The sequence below is a fragment of the Polyodon spathula genome, unplaced genomic scaffold (genome assembly GCF_017654505.1).
Source record: "Polyodon spathula isolate WHYD16114869_AA unplaced genomic scaffold, ASM1765450v1 scaffolds_2766, whole genome shotgun sequence".
Taxonomy (NCBI): Eukaryota; Metazoa; Chordata; class Actinopteri; order Acipenseriformes; family Polyodontidae; genus Polyodon; species Polyodon spathula.
In genome coordinates, this window is record NW_024474233.1 from 17,701 (window position 1) to 35,219 (window position 17,519).

A 17,519-nucleotide genomic window follows, 5' to 3' on the forward strand; every position below is an offset into this window, starting at 1 on the left:
GACACAGGGGTGGTACCGACAGACTGGAAAATTGCAAACGTAATACCGATCCACAAAAAGGGAAACAAAACTGAACCAGGTAACTACAGACCAGTAAGCCTGACTTCTATTATATGCAAACTTATGGAAACTATAATAAGATCCAAAATGGAAAATTACCTATATGGTAACAGGGTACTGGGAGACAGTCAACATGGTTTTAGGAAAGGGAGATCGTGCCTAACTAACTTGCTTGATTTTTTTGAGGATGCAACATCGATAATGGATAATTGCAAAGCATATGACATGGTTTATTTAGATTTCCAGAAAGCTTTTGACAAAGTCCCGCACAAAAGATTAATTCTCAAACTGAACGCAGTTGGGATTCAAGGAAACACATGTACATGGATTAGGGAGTGGTTAACATGTAGAAAACAGAAAGTACTGATTAGAGGAAAAACCTCAGAATGGAGTGTGGTAACCAGCGGTGTACCACAGGGATCAGTATTAGGTCCTCTGCTATTCCTAATCTACATTAATGATTTAGATTCTGGTATAGTAAGCAAACTTGTTAAATTTGCAGACGACACAAAAGTAGGAGGAGTGGCAAACACTGTTGCAGCAGCAAAGGTCATTCAAAATGATCTAGACAAGATTCAGAACTGGGCAGACACATGGCAAATGACATTTAATAGAGAAAAGTGTAAGGTACTGCACGCAGGAAATAAAAATGTACATTATAAATATCATATGGGAGATATTGAAATTGGAGAAGGAATCTATGAAAAAGACCTAGGAGTTTTTGTTGACTCAGAAATGTCTTCATCTAGACAATTGTGAAACAATTCACATTTGTGCTTCCTTTAAGTTAAAGTTTGTTGAGGGCGTAGCTGCGTGTTTGAGGAGATAAAGCCCTTTTACGCATGTCAGGTAGGCTGTGTGTGTATAGGCAGGATGTTACTGTTTTTTCACAATTTCTTTGTTGATTCACATGAAAGGAGAGCTTGTGAAACAATGCACAATTGGTCTTCACATTAAGGTGTTTTGGACGATGCTGTGGTTGGGGAGTAAAGCCCTTTTCCGGTGGCTGAGGCTAAGTGTGCGTATATGTGGTATGTTATTGTTTTTCACAAATTATTATTAGGATTCACATGTAAAACAGAGGCTGTGAAACAATTCACAACTGGTCTTCTTTAAATTTAAAGTTGGTTTGAGCACTGTAGCTGCTGTGGGTGGGAGATAAAGCCATTTTCATTCATGTCGGGTTAGTGTGAGTCGAATATCAAACGAATATAGAACGTCAAGCTAACTTTACCGCAGTAAATTATATACCCAGTATTGATGGCTGGTTCCCTTTGGGGTAGAAACACTGGCAAGAAAAACAGTCGCCATCAGTATCAGGTTTGTAATTTGCGATTAGCGGGTTGGTCAAAATTTAGATTTGGTCCAGGTCCAAACTGGAAGAAAAACAGCAATTGACTAACCTTGAACTGCAGCTCTGGCAGCTACACTAGACCCACTTTCATTTATATTTGAACGCAAAGGGGTTGAGGATGACGAAGTATTGCTGGAAACAGGAGTACTCAGCCTTGCAAAAAAGAACCAGCGAATACAAATACAGTACTTTAATTTGTTTAATTTTCAATAGATACTGGTATTGTTTAGTTACAAAGACCTGTATGAAACAGGCTGCTCTGCTGGTATTGTTTAGTTACAAAGACCTGTATGAAACAGGCTGCTCTGCTGGTATTGTTTAGTTACAAAGACCTGTATGAAACAGGCTGCTCTGCTGGTATTGTTTAGTTACAAAGACCTGTATGAAACAGGCTGCTCTGCTGGTATTGTTTAGTTACAAAGACCTGTATGAAACAGGCTGCTCTGCTGGTATTGTTTAGTTACAAAGACCTGTATGAAACAGGCTGCTCTGCTGGTATTGTTTAGTTACAAAGACCTGTATGAAACAGGCTGCTCTGCTGGTATTGTTTAGTTACAAAGACCTGTATGAAACAGGCTGCTCTGCTGGTATTGTTTAGTTACAAAGACCTGTATGAAACAGGCTGCTCTGCTGGTATTGTTTAGTTACAAAGACCTGTATGAAACAGGCTGCTCTGCTGGTATTGTTTAGTTACAAAGACCTGTATGAAACAGGCTGCTCTGCTGGTATTGTTGAGTTACAAAGACCTGTATGAAACAGGCTGCTCTGCTGGTATTGTTTAGTTACAAAGACCTGTATGAAACAGGCTGCTCTGCTGGTATTGTTTAGTTACAAAGACCTGTATGAAACAGGCTGCTCTGCTGGTATTGTTTAGTTACAAAGACCTGTATGAAACAGGCTGCTCTGCTGGTATTGTTTAGTTACAAAGACCTGTATGAAACAGGCTGCTCTGCTGGTATTGTTTAGTTACAAAGACCTGTATGAAACAGGCTGCTCTGCTGGTATTGTTTAGTTACAAAGACCTGTATGAAACAGGCTGCTCTGCTGGTATTGTTTAGTTACAAAGACCTGTATGAAACAGGCTGCTCTGCTGGTATTGTTTAGTTACAAAGACCTGTATGAAACAGGCTGCTCTGCTGGTATTGTTTAGTTACAAAGACCTGTATGAAACAGGCTGCTCTGCTGGTATTGTTTAGTTACAAAGACCTGTATGAAACAGGCTGCTCTGCTGGTATTGTTTAGTTACAAAGACCTGTATGAAACAGGCTGCTCTGCTGGTATTGTTTAGTTACAAAGACCTGTATGAAACAGGCTGCTCTGCTGGTATTGTTTAGTTACAAAGACCTGTATGAAACAGGCTGCTCTGCTGGTATTGTTTAGTTACAAAGACCTGTATGAAACAGGCTGCTCTGCTGGTATTGTTTAGTTACAAAGACCTGTATGAAACAGGCTGCTCTGCTGGTATTGTTTAGTTACAAAGACCTGTATGAAACAGGCTGCTCTGCTGGTATTGTTGAGTTACAAAGACCTGTATGAAACAGGCTGCTCTGCTGGTATTGTTTAGTTACAAAGACCTGTATGAAACAGGCTGCTCTGCTGGTATTGTTTAGTTACAAAGACCTGTATGAAACAGGCTGCTCTGCTGGTATTGTTTAGTTACAAAGACCTGTATGAAACAGGCTGCTCTGCTGGTATTGTTTAGTTACAAAGACCTGTATGAAACAGGCTGCTCTGCTGGTATTGTTTAGTTACAAAGACCTGTATGAAACAGGCTGCTCTGCTGGTATTGTTTAGTTACAAAGACCTGTATGAAACAGGCTGCTCTGCTGGTATTGTTTAGTTACAAAGACCTGTATGAAACAGGCTGCTCTGCTGGTATTGTTTAGTTACAAAGACCTGTATGAAACAGGCTGCTCTGCTGGTATTGTTTAGTTACAAAGACCTGTATGAAACAGGCTGCTCTGCTGGTATTGTTTAGTTACAAAGACCTGTATGAAACAGGCTGCTCTGCTGGTATTGTTTAGTTACAAAGACCTGTATGAAACAGGCTGCTCTGCTGGTATTGTTTAGTTACAAAGACCTGTATGAAACAGGCTGCTCTGCTGGTATTGTTTAGTTACAAAGACCTGTATGAAACAGGCTGCTCTGCTGGTATTGTTTAGTTACAAAGACCTGTATGAAACAGGCTGCTCTGCTGGTATTGTTTAGTTACAAAGACCTGTATGAAACAGGCTGCTCTGCTGGTATTGTTTAGTTACAAAGACCTGTATGAAACAGGCTGCTCTGCTGGTATTGTTTAGTTACAAAGACCTGTATGAAACAGGCTGCTCTGCTGGTATTGTTTAGTTACAAAGACCTGTATGAAACAGGCTGCTCTGCTGGTATTGTTTAGTTACAAAGACCTGTATGAAACAGGCTGCTCTGCTGGTATTGTTTAGTTACAAAGACCTGTATGAAACAGGCTGCTCTGCTGGTATTGTTTAGTTACAAAGACCTGTATGAAACAGGCTGCTCTGCTGGTATTGTTTAGTTACAAAGACCTGTATGAAACAGGCTGCTCTGCTGGTATTGTTTAGTTACAAAGACCTGTATGAAACAGGCTGCTCTGCTGGTATTGTTTAGTTACAAAGACCTGTATGAAACAGGCTGCTCTGCTGGTATTGTTTAGTTACAAAGACCTGTATGAAACAGGCTGCTCTGCTGGTATTGTTTAGTTACAAAGACCTGTATGAAACAGGCTGCTCTGCTGGTATTGTTTAGTTACAAAGACCTGTATGAAACAGGCTGCTCTGCTGGTATTGTTTAGTTACAAAGACCTGTATGAAACAGGCTGCTCTGCTGGTATTGTTTAGTTACAAAGACCTGTATGAAACAGGCTGCTCTGCTGGTATTGTTTAGTTACAAAGACCTGTATGAAACAGGCTGCTCTGCTGGTATTGTTTAGTTACAAAGACCTGTATGAAACAGGCTGCTCTGCTGGTATTGTTTAGTTACAAAGACCTGTATGAAACAGGCTGCTCTGCTGGTATTGTTTAGTTACAAAGACCTGTATGAAACAGGCTGCTCTGCTGGTATTGTTTAGTTACAAAGACCTGTATGAAACAGGCTGCTCTGCTGGTATTGTTTAGTTACAAAGACCTGTATGAAACAGGCTCTGCTGGTATTGTTTAGTTACAAAGACCTGTATGAAACAGGCTGCTCTGCTGGTATTGTTTAGTTACAAAGACCTGTATGAAACAGGCTGCTCTGCTGGTATTGTTTAGTTACAAAGACCTGTATGAAACAGGCTGCTCTGCTGGTATTGTTTAGTTACAAAGACCTGTATGAAACAGGCTGCTCTGCTGGTATTGTTTAGTTACAAAGACCTGTATGAAACAGGCTGCTCTGCTGGTATTGTTTAGTTACAAAGACCTGTATGAAACAGGCTGCTCTGCTGGTATTGTTTAGTTACAAAGACCTGTATGAAACAGGCTGCTCTGCTGGTATTGTTTAGTTACAAAGACCTGTATGAAACAGGCTGCTCTGCTGGTATTGTTTAGTTACAAAGACCTGTATGAAACAGGCTGCTCTGCTGGTATTGTTTAGTTACAAAGACCTGTATGAAACAGGCTGCTCTGCTGGTATTGTTTAGTTACAAAGACCTGTATGAAACAGGCTGCTCTGCTGGTATTGTTTAGTTACAAAGACCTGTATGAAACAGGCTGCTCTGCTGGTATTGTTTAGTTACAAAGACCTGTATGAAACAGGCTGCTCTGCTGGTATTGTTTAGTTACAAAGACCTGTATGAAACAGGCTGCTCTGCTGGTATTGTTTAGTTACAAAGACCTGTATGAAACAGGCTGCTCTGCTGGTATTGTTTAGTTACAAAGACCTGTATGAAACAGGCTGCTCTGCTGGTATTGTTTAGTTACAAAGACCTGTATGAAACAGGCTGCTCTGCTGGTATTGTTTAGTTACAAAGACCTGTATGAAACAGGCTGCTCTGCTGGTATTGTTTAGTTACAAAGACCTGTATGAAACAGGCTGCTCTGCTGGTATTGTTTAGTTACAAAGACCTGTATGAAACAGGCTGCTCTGCTGGTATTGTTTAGTTACAAAGACCTGTATGAAACAGGCTGCTCTGCTGGTATTGTTTAGTTACAAAGACCTGTATGAAACAGGCTGCTCTGCTGGTATTGTTTAGTTACAAAGACCTGTATGAAACAGGCTGCTCTGCTGGTATTGTTTAGTTACAAAGACCTGTATGAAACAGGCTGCTCTGCTGGTATTGTTTAGTTACAAAGACCTGTATGAAACAGGCTGCTCTGCTGGTATTGTTTAGTTACAAAGACCTGTATGAAACAGGCTGCTCTGCTGGTATTGTTTAGTTACAAAGACCTGTATGAAACAGGCTGCTCTGCTGGTATTGTTTAGTTACAAAGACCTGTATGAAACAGGCTGCTCTGCTGGTATTGTTTAGTTACAAAGACCTGTATGAAACAGGCTGCTCTGCTGGTATTGTTTAGTTACAAAGACCTGTATGAAACAGGCTGCTCTGCTGGTATTGTTTAGTTACAAAGACCTGTATGAAACAGGCTGCTCTGCTGGTATTGTTTAGTTACAAAGACCTGTATGAAACAGGCTGCTCTGCTGGTATTGTTTAGTTACAAAGACCTGTATGAAACAGGCTGCTCTGCTGGTATTGTTTAGTTACAAAGACCTGTATGAAACAGGCTGCTCTGCTGGTATTGTTTAGTTACAAAGACCTGTATGAAACAGGCTGCTCTGCTGGTATTGTTTAGTTACAAAGACCTGTATGAAACAGGCTGCTCTGCTGGTATTGTTTAGTTACAAAGACCTGTATGAAACAGGCTGCTCTGCTGGTATTGTTTAGTTACAAAGACCTGTATGAAACAGGCTGCTCTGCTGGTATTGTTTAGTTACAAAGACCTGTATGAAACAGGCTGCTCTGCTGGTATTGTTTAGTTACAAAGACCTGTATGAAACAGGCTGCTCTGCTGGTATTGTTTAGTTACAAAGACCTGTATGAAACAGGCTGCTCTGCTGGTATTGTTTAGTTACAAAGACCTGTATGAAACAGGCTGCTCTGCTGGTATTGTTTAGTTACAAAGACCTGTATGAAACAGGCTGCTCTGCTGGTATTGTTTAGTTACAAAGACCTGTATGAAACAGGCTGCTCTGCTGGTATTGTTTAGTTACAAAGACCTGTATGAAACAGGCTGCTCTGCTGGTATTGTTTAGTTACAAAGACCTGTATGAAACAGGCTGCTCTGCTGGTATTGTTTAGTTACAAAGACCTGTATGAAACAGGCTGCTCTGCTGGTATTGTTTAGTTACAAAGACCTGTATGAAACAGGCTGCTCTGCTGGTATTGTTTAGTTACAAAGACCTGTATGAAACAGGCTGCTCTGCTGGTATTGTTTAGTTACAAAGACCTGTATGAAACAGGCTGCTCTGCTGGTATTGTTTAGTTACAAAGACCTGTATGAAACAGGCTGCTCTGCTGGTATTGTTTAGTTACAAAGACCTGTATGAAACAGGCTGCTCTGCTGGTATTGTTTAGTTACAAAGACCTGTATGAAACAGGCTGCTCTGCTGGTATTGTTTAGTTACAAAGACCTGTATGAAACAGGCTGCTCTGCTGGTATTGTTTAGTTACAAAGACCTGTATGAAACAGGCTGCTCTGCTGGTATTGTTTAGTTACAAAGACCTGTATGAAACAGGCTGCTCTGCTGGTATTGTTTAGTTACAAAGACCTGTATGAAACAGGCTGCTCTGCTGGTATTGTTTAGTTACAAAGACCTGTATGAAACAGGCTGCTCTGCTGGTATTGTTTAGTTACAAAGACCTGTATGAAACAGGCTGCTCTGCTGGTATTGTTTAGTTACAAAGACCTGTATGAAACAGGCTGCTCTGCTGGTATTGTTTAGTTACAAAGACCTGTATGAAACAGGCCGCTCTGCTGGTATTGTTTAGTTACAAAAACCTGTATGAAACAGGCTGCTCTGCTTGTATTGTTTAGTTACAAAGACCTGTATGAAACAGGCTGCTCTGCTGGTATTGTTTAGTTACAAAGACCTGTATGAAACAGGCTGCTCTGCTGGTATTGTTTAGTTACAAAGACCTGTATGAAACAGGCTGCTCTGCTGGTATTGTTTAGTTACAAAGACCTGTATGAAACAGGCTGCTCTGCTGGTATTGTTTAGTTACAAAGACCTGTATGAAACAGGCTGCTCTGCTGGTATTGTTTAGTTACAAAGACCTGTATGAAACAGGCTGCTCTGCTGGTATTGTTTAGTTACAAAGACCTGTATGAAACAGGCTGCTCTGCTGGTATTGTTTAGTTACAAAGACCTGTATGAAACAGGCTGCTCTGCTGGTATTGTTTAGTTACAAAGTTTAGTTAGTTACAAAGACCTGTATGAAACAGGCTGCTCTGCTGGTATTGTTTAGTTACAAAGACCTGTATGAAACAGGCTGCTCTGCTGGTATTGTTTAGTTACAAAGACCTGTATGAAACAGGCTGCTCTGCTGGTATTGTTTAGTTACAAAGACCTGTATGAAACAGGCTGCTCTGCTGGTATTGTTTAGTTACAAAGACCTGTATGAAACAGGCTGCTCTGCTGGTATTGTTTAGTTACAAAGACCTGTATGAAACAGGCTGCTCTGCTGGTATTGTTTAGTTACAAAGACCTGTATGAAACAGGCTGCTCTGCTGGTATTGTTTAGTTACAAAGACCTGTATGAAACAGGCTGCTCTGCTGGTATTGTTTAGTTACAAAGACCTGTATGAAACAGGCTGCTCTGCTGGTATTGTTTAGTTACAAAGACCTGTATGAAACAGGCTGCTCTGCTGGTATTGTTTAGTTACAAAGACCTGTATGAAACAGGCTGCTCTGCTGGTATTGTTTAGTTACAAAGACCTGTATGAAACAGGCTGCTCTGCTGGTATTGTTTAGTTACAAAGACCTGTATGAAACAGGCTGCTCTGCTGGTATTGTTTAGTTACAAAGACCTGTATGAAACAGGCTGCTCTGCTGGTATTGTTTAGTTACAAAGACCTGTATGAAACAGGCTGCTCTGCTGGTATTGTTTAGTTACAAAGACCTGTATGAAACAGGCTGCTCTGCTGGTATTGTTTAGTTACAAAGACCTGTATGAAACAGGCTGCTCTGCTGGTATTGTTTAGTTACAAAGACCTGTATGAAACAGGCTGCTCTGCTGGTATTGTTTAGTTACAAAGACCTGTATGAAACAGGCTGCTCTGCTGGTATTGTTTAGTTACAAAGACCTGTATGAAACAGGCTGCTCTGCTGGTATTGTTTAGTTACAAAGACCTGTATGAAACAGGCTGCTCTGCTGGTATTGTTTAGTTACAAAGACCTGTATGAAACAGGCTGCTCTGCTGGTATTGTTTAGTTACAAAGACCTGTATGAAACAGGCTGCTCTGCTGGTATTGTTTAGTTACAAAGACCTGTATGAAACAGGCTGCTCTGCTGGTATTGTTTAGTTACAAAGACCTGTATGAAACAGGCTGCTCTGCTGGTATTGTTTAGTTACAAAGACCTGTATGAAACAGGCTGCTCTGCTGGTATTGTTTAGTTACAAAGACCTGTATGAAACAGGCTGCTCTGCTGGTATTGTTTAGTTACAAAGACCTGTATGAAACAGGCTGCTCTGCTGGTATTGTTTAGTTACAAAGACCTGTATGAAACAGGCTGCTCTGCTGGTATTGTTTAGTTACAAAGACCTGTATGAAACAGGCTGCTCTGCTGGTATTGTTTAGTTACAAAGACCTGTATGAAACAGGCTGCTCTGCTGGTATTGTTTAGTTACAAAGACCTGTATGAAACAGGCTGCTCTGCTGGTATTGTTTAGTTACAAAGACCTGTATGAAACAGGCTGCTCTGCTGGTATTGTTTAGTTACAAAGACCTGTATGAAACAGGCTGCTCTGCTGGTATTGTTTAGTTACAAAGACCTGTATGAAACAGGCTGCTCTGCTGGTATTGTTTAGTTACAAAGACCTGTATGAAACAGGCTGCTCTGCTGGTATTGTTTAGTTACAAAGACCTGTATGAAACAGGCTGCTCTGCTGGTATTGTTTAGTTACAAAGACCTGTATGAAACAGGCTGCTCTGCTGGTATTGTTTAGTTACAAAGACCTGTATGAAACAGGCTGCTCTGCTGGTATTGTTTAGTTACAAAGACCTGTATGAAACAGGCTGCTCTGCTGGTATTGTTTAGTTACAAAGACCTGTATGAAACAGGCTGCTCTGCTGGTATTGTTTAGTTACAAAGACCTGTATGAAACAGGCTGCTCTGCTGGTATTGTTTAGTTACAAAGACCTGTATGAAACAGGCTGCTCTGCTGGTATTGTTTAGTTACAAAGACCTGTATGAAACAGGCTGCTCTGCTGGTATTGTTTAGTTACAAAGACCTGTATGAAACAGGCTGCTCTGCTGGTATTGTTTAGTTACAAAGACCTGTATGAAACAGGCTGCTCTGCTGGTATTGTTTAGTTACAAAGACCTGTATGAAACAGGCTGCTCTGCTGGTATTGTTTAGTTACAAAGACCTGTATGAAACAGGCTGCTCTGCTGGTATTGTTTAGTTACAAAGACCTGTATGAAACAGGCTGCTCTGCTGGTATTGTTTAGTTACAAAGACCTGTATGAAACAGGCTGCTCTGCTGGTATTGTTTAGTTACAAAGACCTGTATGAAACAGGCTGCTCTGCTGGTATTGTTTAGTTACAAAGACCTGTATGAAACAGGCTGCTCTGCTGGTATTGTTTAGTTACAAAGACCTGTATGAAACAGGCTGCTCTGCTGGTATTGTTTAGTTACAAAGACCTGTATGAAACAGGCTGCTCTGCTGGTATTGTTTAGTTACAAAGACCTGTATGAAACAGGCTGCTCTGCTGGTATTGTTTAGTTACAAAGACCTGTATGAAACAGGCTGCTCTGCTGGTATTGTTTAGTTACAAAGACCTGTATGAAACAGGCTGCTCTGCTGGTATTGTTTAGTTACAAAGACCTGTATGAAACAGGCTGCTCTGCTGGTATTGTTTAGTTACAAAGACCTGTATGAAACAGGCTGCTCTGCTGGTATTGTTTAGTTACAAAGACCTGTATGAAACAGGCTGCTCTGCTGGTATTGTTTAGTTACAAAGACCTGTATGAAACAGGCTGCTCTGCTGGTATTGTTTAGTTACAAAGACCTGTATGAAACAGGCTGCTCTGCTGGTATTGTTTAGTTACAAAGACCTGTATGAAACAGGCTGCTCTGCTGGTATTGTTTAGTTACAAAGACCTGTATGAAACAGGCTGCTCTGCTGGTATTGTTTAGTTACAAAGACCTGTATGAAACAGGCTGCTCTGCTGGTATTGTTTAGTTACAAAGACCTGTATGAAACAGGCTGCTCTGCTGGTATTGTTTAGTTACAAAGACCTGTATGAAACAGGCTGCTCTGCTGGTATTGTTTAGTTACAAAGACCTGTATGAAACAGGCTGCTCTGCTGGTATTGTTTAGTTACAAAGACCTGTATGAAACAGGCTGCTCTGCTGGTATTGTTTAGTTACAAAGACCTGTATGAAACAGGCTGCTCTGCTGGTATTGTTGAGTTACAAAGACCTGTATGAAACAGGCTGCTCTGCTGGTATTGTTTAGTTACAAAGACCTGTATGAAACAGGCTGCTCTGCTGGTATTGTTTAGTTACAAAGACCTGTATGAAACAGGCTGCTCTGCTGGTATTGTTTAGTTACAAAGACCTGTATGAAACAGGCTGCTCTGCTGGTATTGTTGAGTTACAAAGACCTGTATGAAACAGGCTGCTCTGCTGGTATTGTTTAGTTAAAGCAACACTGTGTGCTCATTGTTATAGTAGAATATCTTTTATGTGTGTTTAACATTTTCTCCAAAGCTTTTTTGTGTTCTTCACGTTTCCAGAGAGCAGCTGCTGTTGACAGTCCACTTAGTTTATGTTCATTTCAGAAGTAAGCGCAGAACAAAACTTTATTGAAAATCAAAACTTTACAAAACATTTAAGGGAAAAGTACAGGGAAAAAAGGTTTGCATTAATTGAAGTACAGAAACATAAAATAATGGTTATTAAAACGGTGCTTATTTACATTCATATTTTGGTTTTAATTTAAAAGCTGATTATAAAGATTGCTGACCTTAAACAGTGCTTTGAATAATAATAAACAATAAAATTAACAAACTTTTTACCCTCTCTAAACACCCTGATTTAACTTGATTTAAACTACAGTTATGTTTTTCAATAAAGAGTCTTTAATAAAACAGCGCTTAGAACAGTCCTCAAGGTTGTGTGAATAGGGCCCTACATTTCCAATGGAACCACACCAAGTGAAAAGAATTGCTTTCAATTAGCTCTGCGCAGCTGCACAGTTTGTCCTGAAGAGGGCGACAAAGGCCAGGCTTAAAACACGTTTCTGCTTTTCCACTGTGGGCAGATTGCACATGTAATGCAGTTTGATTGGGATCTACATATCCATGGAAATGTCTTCTTTCTTGTGATGATATTTCACTCACATTATTGTTCAAATAAGCAAACAGTTATAATATTGAAACTTTGAATTGCCTGACGAGTAGACCCGGTGCATCTAATTAAATGCTCGTTAGGGTAATTATCCAACCATTTCAGAATGGGATCCTTTACAAACAAAATTATAATAATAACACAAGGAAAAGGCATCTTGTACCTATTGCTTGCCTGTATAAAGGTATGTATGAAGCCCCAGGGTTTATAGATTTGCCAGATGCACCTAAATCCCAAATAGTTCAGCTAGATACTATAAATATCTATAAATATCCATTTGATAGACAAAATCCAATTCGAAACAAGATCATGGTTTTCTGAGAATCTTGCCCATCGTGTTTTTCAAACCTGCACATTTGAGACCTATGTAGCCAATGGAAGTGCAATATAGGAACACATTGTGGGATTATTTAGTGAGCTACAATCAGCTTAAGAGATACTTCTCAGTACTTGCTGTGGGAATTCTAGCACTGTGCAGAGATGCCAACTAAGTCTGCCACTTGGTGCTGTGTGTGTGTTTGTAATCAATAAATACTCAGGACATGTTGAGCATTTGATGCTGAAACAGCTGTCCAGTTGTGAGTGTTTGCAATTACAAAAACACTCCCCTGACAGATTAAACAGTAAAAATGAGGCTGCCTCGGCCCCAAGTGTAAAAACAAATAATTCACCTTGTTTCACTCTGCAGGGGGCGCCGTTTTACCCCCTAACTTTCATCCAAAGTGGTGTCAGATTGAACATTCCCTTCAGCCGAGGAGTGGAGAGGACAGACAGGGAGTTCAATACAAAGGGTTTCTTACAACACAAGACAGTCTAGTTCAGCTGGCAGATTGTTACAGGGGAACCATAACCCAAAAGCCCAAACCCAGGATAGAGCGGCTCAGTGAATGTGGTTTGGAATCTGTGCAGGAGGGTCATTGTGTCAGAGACGCCATAAAAGGACAGAGTGCCGGCATTAAAGTCCAGATACACTCCTACTCTGGGGGAGAGGGGGGCAGTTATTGCAGTTTTATTGTTATTGTGCCAGGCAGTGTAACTGAAATCAGAGCAGAACAAACTCCAGGACTTGTCATTGAATCCAAGAGCACAGGAACGATCCCGTCCTTTCCTGCTGATTCCTTTATATGTGACTCCTATAGAAGCCCCTCCCCCACTCCACTCAATCTCCCAGTAACAGCGAGTCCCAGACAAACCCTCTCTGCAAAGCACTTGTTCCCAGCTATCAAATCTCTCTGGGTGATCATCAGCACATCGCTGGGTCTCTATCCTCCGTGTCACCTTTCTGTTCCCTTCAGACAGACAGAGGTTTCTATGCGCTGTGTTGGGGTCCAGTGTGAGCTGACAGGAATCTGATTGAAGAGAAGAGGACGGGTAGAGGAGAGACGGTTAGAAAAGTCAAATCACTGAGAAAATCAACAGTCATTGTCTGCTGCATCCTCAAATCACTCCCTCCTCCCTGCATCATCAAACTTCTTTGAAGATTTACGAAGGAATGCTTCCTCCTCCTCCTGATCCCTCCTGTATGCTCCTTGAATGATACCAAGATATTTAGGGAGAGAAAGGTCTGAGTGGAAAAACAGGCAACAAATTTCCCTCCCCCAGTCATTCTGCATGTATTCATCTGAACCAATACTTGTTGGAGAGGAGTGTAGATTAATGGCTTCACAATTACAAATGAATAATAATAATTGCTGGCCTCAAGCTCCACCCCTCCCTGTTCTGTAGTGTTAGCTCTTCTCACAATGGAGTGACACATCTTTCAATCAAATGTTTCAGTGAAAACAGACTTACATTTTAAAAACTCAGCTCTGTTCCTTGGCTCTGGAGCCTGCAGACTGTAAACTGCAACTTCATTCACTGAGAGAAATAGAATTGAAACATGTGGATTAATACACAACACACACAAGACTCCAAACAGCAATCTGAAAAGAAACGAGGCTTATTCACGGCATTTCAGGGTGTAAAAATCCATACTTCAAGATGTTCACGGTTACAATGAATATGTATTCCTTCCGTATCGGTGCAGCAGCCAAAGTCAATGTGAACACGCCTGCACTGCACTGGAGTCTTGTGTTCGTTCCTCTCCATCACATATCTCTGCCAAACAGTACGGTGTCCATATTAGGACACTCTTGTGCATCAAACATCCAACAGTCATTGTCTGCTCCATCCTCTCATCACACCTCCTCCCTGCTTCATCAGTCCCTGTCTGCTCCCTCCTCCCTGCTCCACCAGTTATCAGACATTACTTTTGGTGTTTTGGAGCGATCAGCCAATAATACAACCGTTTCCTCCCTTTCTGCGTTTTCATTGGTCAGATTATATGTCAGTCACACAGCCTGAGGAAACTGCTGAATGTGAGCTGAAGCAATGGTAAAACTGCATCACTGAGAGCCGCAGTGGGACGATATTATAGTTTAAAAATAATGATTATACAAACACACACACACACACACAACAGCCTCTCTGCATTCCAGCTTCGGAGCGAACTGCATTTCCCATGAGGGGGTCCCCGGAACCTTTATACACCCGACACCCCAAAAATCAACCGGCCCCAGACCAAGAGGCGCTGCAATACACTCTGATTCTGACTGAAGGGAATCCACTTCTCACAAAAAGGGTCACAGAAATGATAGCAAACACAACCGCCCTCGCAACAAACCAGGGAACACAGAAATGTTACAGCGCGTCATTTTAACACGCTTCCTAACATCTCTACCAAATATCTACCAAAGGAATCTACTTCACACCAACCTGTTGTGCTTATTTTGACTAATTCCCCCTTGCAGAAGTCTTCAATATGGTCTTTAAGTTCAGATACAGCTTTCCTCACAGCCCCAAAAGAGATGTCTGTATTGACAGTAACGCTGGGTAAGTCTCCAGCTTCAGGAGGGGCACAGAGAGACTGGAAATTCTACAACAGGAAAGTGGAGAAAAGGAGTTTTCAGTGAAACAGAATGGGCTCCAAAACATTCCTGGTGAAAAGCAAGGATTCATTCAATTGGAGAGGTCTGTGTGAAAGCGTCCCAGTTATGTACTTGAGATTTTCTAACAAGCAGTGATGTTACCTGTAGAAAATGGATGTGATCCTCTGTCTCTGAAAGCTGTTTCAGCTCAGCGTTTCTCCTCCTTAGCTCAGCAATCTCCTGCTCCAGTTTCTTCATGCGTCCTTCAGCCTGATTCACTGCAGCCTTCTCGTTAGCTCCAATCAGCTCAATAACCTCAGTGTGGATCTTCTCAATGGATCGGATCAGCTCAGTAAAGATCTTCTCACTTTCCTTTATTTCTATGCATGCAGATCTCTGAGTGAAAGAACACAGTAGAGGAGACATGGTTAGAATTGATATCAAAAACACATCAGGCATAGACAGCAAACTTCTGCAGATGTGTTCCAGTCCATCTGTTAATAATAATAATAATAATAATAATAATAATAATAATAATAATAATAATAATAACCCCCTCTTGTCAATACCCACTTTCAGTGACTCCACAGCCTGTTTGAGCTCCTTCACTTCTTTCAGTCTCTCCTGGATTCTCTGTTGTATTTCTGTCTGTGTCTCTCCCAGCTGCTTCTGTGTAGAAACACAGTGACACAGTGACATTTCTGACGAGGCATTGAGTGATATCCTGTCACACCCAACACAGGCCTGTGTCAGTATGCTATTGAAACTGACAGAATCATTTTAGTTCAAATATATTTTCTATTTTCTTGCCCCCTTACCTCTTTATAATGTTTGTAATAATTATGAGTGACTAGTTGCACTATAATATCTTAAACAATGAAACTGACCTATGATTTTATTAAGTTGCAAGATACATAAAAAAACACTAGGACTATAATTCATGCTAATTTTACATTTCAAATTCCAATGCAGCACAAAACAGCTGAACAAATCCTTCTTACCCAGTGAGGCAGGGCTGAGGTCCTGCACGTGGAAACAGTGTGGTTTTGTTTGATTGGAAATGTTTTTGCTAATCAAGTGTGTGCTAGATATGGCAGGGCATATTCAAATCCAAGGTGGAATGTGGCCGGGTGTTAATTGATTCATTGATTATCAATTCTCCCTGTCCGCATGCCTTTAAAAGGGGCTGAAAAGCCAGTTTCTTGGTTCAAGCAGGGATACAGACTGTCTGGGAAGGAGAGTGTTGCTGTAGGATCCTCACGACTGCGTGTGTTAACCAGGGGGAGAAAAACACAAGAGGAAAATGTATCTCGGATCACTGTGTGAGTTAACCAGGCTCGCTAGCACTGGAAGGAATAGGGAACAAGTTTAGGGGATTTTAATCCCTCCCAAGTCTAGAGAGGAGGTGTCAGGGGGGCTGCTCCTGGAACGGGACCTCCTTTCTTGTTTGGTAAACTTCTATTTTCTAGTTGTTTTCAAGCAGTGTTTTGTTTTGAATGTTTTGTGTTTTTATATCAAAGAAAACCTCCTGTGTCTCTCCTGTCAATCAGCGATAGCCACACCCATAACAACGCCCCTGTTACACCCTGAAATACATTGTAATACATCATAGTTTAGAGAGAGCAATTAAAAAACTAGGGCTCTTTAAATAGCTCTTAATATACAATTCAAATCTGATCTAATGTGAAACTGTATAACCTAGTAAACACACATGTTAAATATCCCTGGGAATTCTTATCTTCTAGGATAGCTACAAGGAAATGGTTCAAACTCTTACCTGTTTCCCAGTCCTTTCTGTCTCAGCTGAGACTGTATCGTGGCTCTTGTGTTTATCTTGTGTACACAACAAGCAAATACACATCTGATCGGTTCTACAGAAGACCTCCAAAACCTTTTGGTGTTCAGCACAAAGCTTCTGCTCCAGATTTCCAGTTGCATTGACCAGCTTGTGCCTCTTGAAAGCAGCCCCCTCATAGTGTGGCTTGACGTGTGTTTCACAGTAAGAGGCCAGGCACGTCAAACAGGATTTCACAGCTTTAAACTTTCTCCCAGTGCAGAAATCACACGGCACATCTCCAGGTCCAGCATAACTTTGAGCAGGAGGAGGATTGAGTCCTGTCTTCTTTAATTCCTCCACAACTTCAGCCAGCATGGTGTTTCTGCGCAGAACAGGCCTTGGGGTAAAGGTCTCTCTGCACTGGGGGCAGCTGTAGACACCTGTATGATCAGTCTGATCCCAGCAGTTCTTAATACACCCCATACAGTAACTGTGTCCACAAGGAATAGCGACTGGGTCCTTCAATAGCTCCAGACACACTGAACAGCTGAACCGATCCTCTGACCACAAGTTTGAAGCCATTCTTGCTGCAGTGGGACAGAGAGACTGATAATTTCACAACAGACAGAACTGTTCAAAGCTTTAAGAGGCAGGGTTTGGGACTGAGGCCAGGTTTTGATAAACAGGTTGAGCAGAAACTGAATTGCGTGTCAAGAATGTTTCATGTCCTGAGATTTCTCCTGCAGTAGAAGAGCGTAGAGAACGGGCTGGAGCGTATTCAGACAGCATGTCTGAAATGTACTGAGGAGCTGGGCCATGAAGGAACAACACAACAAGATCTTCAAATCAATCGTG

General features: G+C 41.4%; 1 protein-coding gene across 1 annotated transcript; it reads right to left on the reverse strand.

The window, feature by feature from the left end:
* Nucleotides 1–12,019: 12,019 nt before the first annotated feature.
* LOC121310884 (tripartite motif-containing protein 16-like) lies at nucleotides 12,020–17,250 on the reverse strand. Its single transcript, XM_041243810.1, has 6 exons — nucleotides 16,665–17,250; nucleotides 15,461–15,556; nucleotides 15,050–15,283; nucleotides 14,736–14,895; nucleotides 13,773–13,838; nucleotides 12,020–13,330 (listed from the first exon to the last, which is right to left on the reverse strand). The coding sequence occupies exons 1-6, from the start codon at nucleotides 17,244–17,246 to the stop codon at nucleotides 12,795–12,797; spliced, it is 1,674 nt and encodes a 557-aa protein (XP_041099744.1). The 5' UTR covers nucleotides 17,247–17,250; the 3' UTR covers nucleotides 12,020–12,794.
* Between the last annotated feature and the right edge of the window lie 269 nt (nucleotides 17,251–17,519).